Raw genomic sequence first — 7,792 nt, forward strand, 5'->3', positions numbered from 1 at the left:
GAGAGAGAGAGAGAGTTTCTAAACTACTAGCATCTACTAGTAAATGGTAAACCTGGCAGGCTGCAGTAACTGACTACGACGGAAGGGGATGAGCATGCTAGGCGAGTTATGCCGGCATTGTTCTAATTTAATCATACATGCCAGGACCAGCTAAGATACCGGCTCAAGAAGCAAACCGCTAGTAACAATCCATCCGTGCAATTCAGCGGCACTTAGATCACTTCTATTCTCTCTCGTCCTTGTATAAATACTTGTTCTCGATTTTCTTCAATATATAAGTATATCATTCTTTACTTAAAGTATAAACTGTTCTCTCGTAATTGCAAAAATTATATTCTACTTAATAAATATTATCGATGTAACTTAATATTCTATATATAGACACGCAATTAATATTTTCAATCATAATATTGCTGTATGTTTTTACTTATTATTAATTTTTCTTATACCATTATATCTTTAATTCGACATTTAATTTTACTCTTTTTTATTTGCTTCATATTTGCTTCATATATTTTTGTATAATTCAACTGCGGTGTGTAATCAACTGATAATAAATTCTTTATACACTATACCTTCCTCGCGTCAAGTCTCAAACGTCACATTTAAACTGATTCTCGAAGACGATGGAATCACCGAATTTCCGCTTGCTATGCGGACCACCGGCCCGGAAACGGGCCGTAATTTTACTCCGGCCGTACTTGAACGGTCTTAAGTCGTTGCCGAGGGAATCAGCACTACGATGTCTCTCGAAGTGGAAAGAGGAGGAATGACTCCTCGCACTTCTTAAGACAATTGCGTCTCCGTCGACTAAACTATCGAAGCAACGCTAATGGCGAATGCAAAAGGAACACGTTGTGATCACAGATTTGCCACGTAAAGCGTCTTTTGAATTTTCATCACGTATTCCGCGTTAATCCCGAAGTAATTGAGTCACACTATTCGATGAAAATGCGGAAAATCAGGAAGAAGTGAAACCGCAGATATTTTTACCCGTCATTTATCGTTATATATTATCTTTGAATTCGTGCTGCGAATGTAAAAAGAGAATAAAAAAGATCCGAATGTAATTATAAATGCGGAATTTAATCAATGTCCATTCTATCGAGACAAGTGAAAAATACTTTTCACTTGTCTCGATAGTTTAATATTGATCGATGTTATTTCAAAACAAATCTCTAATTCTATATAAAAAAGTATTTTACAATTTTAATCTGTAAATTCTCGTTTCTATCGTGGAAATTGTATACGAATTTTGTTTGCGATCGGAAAGTGATCTCTGCAAATGGACGCATTGCCTTAACACGAAAAGCGCGAAAGTTTCTCTCGCTTTAAACGAAATTCAGGCTCTTGTTAGGATCGAAGATTGTTTGCAGAAATTGATGAGATATCTATCGCGATCGAGTACTTCGATGTTGTGAAAGATGATCATGGTAGGTTGCTGACGACAGAGAATCGATAGCTATCTCGTGATCTATCAATGGCATGCTTCGAACAATGACGAGCGTAAAATACCGACTGGAGGAGAATATAATCGCACTCGTCGACGCGCGAATTCAAGCAATTTTGTTGGAGCTGCTTTCCATGGAAGAGCCTACTTTTAAGTTAAACTCATTCGCGGAGGCTGCACATCGACACGAATCGTGTTTATCGCCGAATCATAATGAATTACATATTTTAACGCAATAAACGAAAGAAAGATAAATAATAGAAACCAAGCGAAGTGCTGGTAAACGTCAATGACGCGTATTTCTTTAAGCTCGCCGAGGCTAAAGCTTGCTATTTGAAGTACTTAATGCACTAAGTCAGTGTTGAGGATTAAGTATTAACGCTTTAAATCCAGTTCAATGGCGATATATTATTATGCTTTAAGAATTACGCTTCAGCGTTTATATTATGCTGCTAATAAAAGAAATGTAGACTATAATAAAGCAGTGAAATTTATTTTCGTAAAATTTCTCAGATAGAAACAACATGCGTAGAATCTGTCAAAGTTGTTAAATAACTAATATACGGTTTTGATCGTATTTCCCCCATGGCGATCGTATTGCAACGTCGATCATCCGTGCTCTCATCCGCAAAGCTATATACCCATTTACGCGTGTCAAAAGCTTTTTCACAATTCGATGTTTTTCCTCGACTGGACAACGGAATGCACGCGTACATCACCAATATCACGCAAAAAGCGTGTCCAATGAAAACGACCAGAGAGCGTTCTTTGATTATCATCTCGCTTTGTGTTTTCTTTTTCATGTAATTACGCGGTTCGTGCTATGGGTGATCTGCCTTTATGAAGACATCCAGCTGCTATTCTTTCACGCTTCTCTCCACCTTTGTCGTTCTTTCTTTTACAAAATACGTTTGTTCATTGGCTAGAAATATGTTCCTTTTTCTCTAAATGATAAAAGGCTGTTGAGCGATATATAAGTTGTTGAGTGATATATATTAAGCTTGCGATATTTGCTACAAAAATTTATAAAAGATATGAAAAGCTTCTTTTTATAAAATATTTTATAATTTTATATGAAAACTTACACTTTTTTTCCTTTTATAACAAATTTCGCATAAGAATATCCATATAAAGACAACATCTTTAGAAAAAATAACATATCGCGCCGAGTTCAAATATAAATATCAACTATAAATCAATAGTTAGAAAACCCATTTCTGAATTTTTAATGGCGCTAGTAGATTCAAGTTAGAAGACTTCCTTTAGGAAATAAATGCGATAGCAAATCGCTTTTGCTTCCTAGAGTAAGAAGAGGTAGATAGATAGTTAAGACTGAATAACGTTCCGTTATTATTGAGCAAAAAAGGGTGAGAAATGGAGAAGGGTCAGATATGAAGACTAATCACACGTACATATGTAGCTTCTTGTTCTTTCACTGCTAAATGCCTCTCACGTACGATTCACGTGTGTAGTAGATCAATACATGTAGCTTCATTTGCAGATCAAAAGGAGAAAAACGATTTGGACGCGAACGAACATCTTGAAAATGGCAGATCGACCTAACTAATCAATCAATGTATATCGGCAAATGTGATTTTATTTTAAATATAAGGCAGCAAGTATAAGATATTATCCATATTATGCACAAAGCGTTCTAAATATTAGCTGTATTACTTCCGCGCTTTAAACGCGCGACCTTTTAAGTTCCTTCCGCAGGATATCGAGTATTGGATCTACTTACGCAGTTATTAAATTTCCAAAGCTCTTATCCAGACATGCCTCGCGGCAGCATCGAATATGTACTTACGACTAAGCTTAGAATTCCCGATCCTTCCGGGAGGCTTGATGGAAGAGGAAGCAACTTCGCTCTTCTCGCAGCAATTCTCGAACTTATACGACAGGAGTTTTGCACGCCGCAAAAGGAGGCGTAGTAGAAGTAAACTCGCGTGAAGGGAGTGCATGCTATCCTGGCGAGCGATACGAAAACGAGAGAGAGAATATGTGCATGCAATGCAATCCCGAGCCTCTCTAAGACCGGTATATTTATAGTTGCATTTCTGTCGAGGGACTTAAAAACTAGTTTTAAGATATATAATTTAATGGAAGAATTCTAGAAATTAATTTGATATTTTGCGACAAATATATTACAAATGATCAAATTGATCTTCATAAATCTGCATCGAGAATTTTTAATTTTTTAAACAATTTTTTTTTCTCATTAGCGAGAGTGTAGAATGCAAAGTTTATAAAAAGAAATATAATATTGTATTTTTAAAAAACCGAGAATTATATGTCAAAATGTGAATCTACTCTTGCGTCTCAATATATGAATTTTATTCTAAATATTTTGTTTATTATGCTTTTAAAATTACTTAGAGAAAGTTACTAAAGAAACTTAAGTAGTAATTGTAAAAAGAATTTAAACTTTCCATTTATAAAGACAATATTTTGGTATGAAAAAATTAATTATAACTAAAAAAAGCTATTTATAATCAATACATTTGAAAGCAAGACTATTGAGAAGCATCCCATTGTTGCTAGAAATCAACACGTTCTTATTGGCGCAAAATCTAGAGCATCATGAACAACGTTTAGAGGAGAGTGTTAAGATCCAGCTCTAAAATACAAAAGCGAAGTTACAATATGTTATAATACAGAAGTCGAGCGCGCTTCGCGCGCGCCGTATCTCGCGTCCCCGGACGATCGTCGTATCGCCTGGAAACGATGCAAATTGTGCAGCGGGCGTGCAACGTTCTCCGATCTGTAGTTAGCAATTCTCCCATCTCTATTCCCTCTTACGCGCTTACGAAGTTGTGGAGTTTATACAAGGCTTCGAAGGAGGTGGAAGAGGAACGGTTCTCGGCTCTCGAGAGGGCTTAACCGACGGGCAGAGAGCGGCAACTTTCGCTACATAGTCGTATTAGTGTTACGCGTGCTACACTATCGTTCCCCTCCCCCTTAAGATGGAATTTCGTCCCCTCCCCCTCGAAATGCGAAACGATCCTTGACGAGAGCGAAATGGAGAAACACCGGAAAGCGAAAAGCTTCGTGCGTTGCCATTAAAAATCTTCTGCGACTTCAAGAGAAGAGCAGCATTAAGCCAGATGTAGGGTGCGCCATAAAGGAGAAGCTATCATAAAGGAAATTCTCCCTTTGTTCAATTATTCTCGGTCTTACGCTTATTCTAGTCTTTACTCGTTATGTGCCACCGTCGGAAATAATGAGGTCGTTACGTTGCGAATATTTTATAAACGCTATTCTCTCTTCTTCTGTAGAAATACAGGATTGAGTACATCAGCAATTATATGCGACATCTGTTGCATCCCTTTAAATCATTTATTATTTAATATTAAGTGATAGTAATTATGATTTAACCTTTTAACTACCATCATGGCTCCTTTGTCATATACTAACATTGTCGTCGAGTCTAACTAGCATTGACATTTTAAAAGGCCTTGTTTTCTTTAAATAATTATTTTATTATATTTTTATTGTATTATTGTTTAATAGATATGACTTTATGTTTAAAAAAACATTAACGTAACATTTTTTTTATTTAAATCTTTATTTATCATTTTATTAAAAGAATCTATACTCTGCCGTGTCTGTGACGGCAATTAAAGGTTAAAATAATATAAATTTTTTTAAACATTTGACACGGATATATTTCGAGATATTTGAGACACTCTGTAGTTGTAAATATTTCAATATTTTCTTAATCTTTCTTTATATATTATTATATTAAGAGAGGATTGATTTTTCGCTTACAGCAACAGCAGCAGCAAGCGCAGCAGCAGGCGCAGCAACAACAGCAACAACAACAGGTCGGCTCGCCGGGAAGCGGAAATGTAGGGAAGGGCAGTCCATCTCCCGGTAATTCGTCTTCCCCCGGAACAGTCACTACTTCCAACAAGACCCAAACGGAACCGAAACCGGTGGAGTGCAATTTATGCCATCGAAAATTTAAAAACATACCGGCCCTTAATGGCCACATGCGACTCCACGGCGGTTACTTCAAAAAGGTAAATATTTGATAAAGATAACGCTTGAAGAAGCTTTTATTTACGTATTTATGCGAATAAAGCTAAGAGCTTAATAAGAAATGAACTTAACGCTCTAAAATATTCGAATAACGTTTTATCTTGTAATTTTACTATATATATTTTAAGAATAGCGATTATAAAGCGGAATCAAATCATATATAATGCATTTCAAATCCCAGGCTGAACAAAATAATTAATATTAAGAATGCATAATTAATATCCGATATATCTGATTATTAAATAAAAATTAAACTTTATATCATGCCCTCATTATATTATGAATTTTTCCATCTTATTTTATTCAAGAAAACTTAAATTTTCTTTTCTGAGGAAAACTATCGGATAGCAATTTTATTATAATTATATAAAAAATATTGTTTTCAAATGTCATCTACATCGCGTGTGTACATCGAAGTGTAATGTGACAATGTAAGATCATACGTTGTAGCTTGACATTTCCTTTCGGTCGCAGTCATTTCTTCAGGATAAAGAAACTCATCTCGCGGCGGCTGATTTTATTTGCATCCGCCCGACCGCGCCGTCCAAACTTCATTTTCGGCGCGAAAACTTTAATATTCGAGAAAATCTCCGCGCGCGGTTCCAAAGTTATATCGCGCCGACGGTTGCATCACCATATGAATTCGCAATCGCGCGAATTCGCACGAGCGCATCTTGCATCCGAATAATCAACCGGCGTTTCTATGAAAATCTCATCAAGCTGCCGTCGCCATCTCGGGGGCCTCGAAGAACGCAATACTCGAGGATGCATCCTCAAGGTGATAATCGTCGTGTTGAGAGTGCAAAAAAGACATAAAAAGTAATATAAGAGAAATCGCGGAAATCGCCCTCCGAGATCCGCGCGACTTCAGCAAGCACATCTTTCTCTTCTCGCGTCTACTTTTTTCCATCTCTTCTATTTCTAGATGGAAGAGGATGCGAACAGCGGTTTTCTTAATAAGGTCAGGAGGTAAGGCGTTGTTAAAGCCGTTGAAATAGAAAGATCAGCGATTCCGCGAAAATCCTTTCTCCTCTCACCGCTTCCGTCTTTTCGAAGTTCTTCTTCCGCTGATTAAAAATGTCTTAACGAAGGCTTGTCATTTAGAAAAGTGCTGAAAAACTCGTCGGACAAAAATTTTCCCTTTTTTATTCGATTCTGGATGGTAGGCAGGGGGAAAAATGAATGGCAGACTGGAGATGTTCTTTATTCTGCAATTGAAAGACGACGACGTAATCGGTACTATGGAACGAGTGGGAATAAATTGATCTGACAGATGGCACTAAAAGGCAAGAAGAATAATAATCGACATATTGAATTACCACACATAAATCGAGACTTTTTTCCAATAAGACTTTATCGCGTGATTGTGAAAATATGAAAGTTTGAGAAGTATATTATAAGAAAAAGAACTTAACATATACACCGAAAAAAAAATATAGTATCAATTTTAATAAATATTTAATTGAATACTGTCAACTAAATATTTATTAAATATAAAGATATATTTATTTGATACAAGAAATGCTGATTTGATTTAACAATCATTTTTTTACTGAACAAATATTTACTTATTGTAAGTAAATGTTTAGTTGGCAGTATTGAACTAAATATTTATTAAAATTAACTATATTTTTTTCTCAATGTACAAATATGTACATCGAAATTTATTTTATGTGAATACAAAGATAAACGTGAATTGCATTTCAAAATTTAAATACTTTTAAGAATGCAAAAAAAATGTATTATCCATATTTAAATATTTATTTTTAATTCGTCTTCACATTCGTCCTTATAAATTCTGGAGCTACTTTCCCTTTTATCTTTCACACGCTCTTGTGCAATCTTGACAAATAAGTACGTCAAATTAATTTTCCAATTAACATTTTTAACGACCATCTAATTTTCCGCCGTCGCTTACTGGTGATTTGATCTTTTTTTCCTCCTTATTCCATTCACCTTTGCGTAAGTGATGGCGGATGAGAAGACCGCTCAGTAACGACTCGATAGAGTAAAGATTGGAACGAGGCGGGTACGAGGACGAGTAAATCAGAGAAGACGAGATAAAACGCAGACAAGCGAGGGAGACGTTACCACCGGTGGATGGGAAAGGTAAGGCGATGATCGAATCCAAATGAACCCATTAACAAGCTCTTTGGTTCTATCCGAACCCCGAACCAATCCGCAGCAAGTCCGCTGATCTCGGGGATGGAAAAGAGAGGAAGACCAAGAGAGATACGATTTAACAGTTCAGGGAAGAGAGAGAGAGAGAGAGAGAGAGAGAGAGAGAGAGAGAGAGAGAGA

At 36.3% G+C, this 7,792-nt stretch overlaps 1 protein-coding gene across 1 annotated transcript in view; it reads left to right on the top strand.

The window, feature by feature from the left end:
- LOC105618089 overlaps positions 1–7,792 on the top strand; it is a 253,179-nt gene that overhangs the window by 229,833 nt on the left and 15,554 nt on the right. Inside the window, exon 9 of the mRNA XM_012199629.1 lies at positions 5,221–5,472. Coding sequence (XP_012055019.1) covers positions 5,221–5,472 — 252 coding nt within the window. The remainder of the gene's footprint in view (positions 1–5,220; positions 5,473–7,792) is intronic.

The sequence above is a fragment of the Atta cephalotes genome, assembly GCF_000143395.1.
Source record: "Atta cephalotes unplaced genomic scaffold scaffold00015, whole genome shotgun sequence".
NCBI lineage: Eukaryota > Metazoa > Arthropoda > Insecta > Hymenoptera > Formicidae > Atta > Atta cephalotes.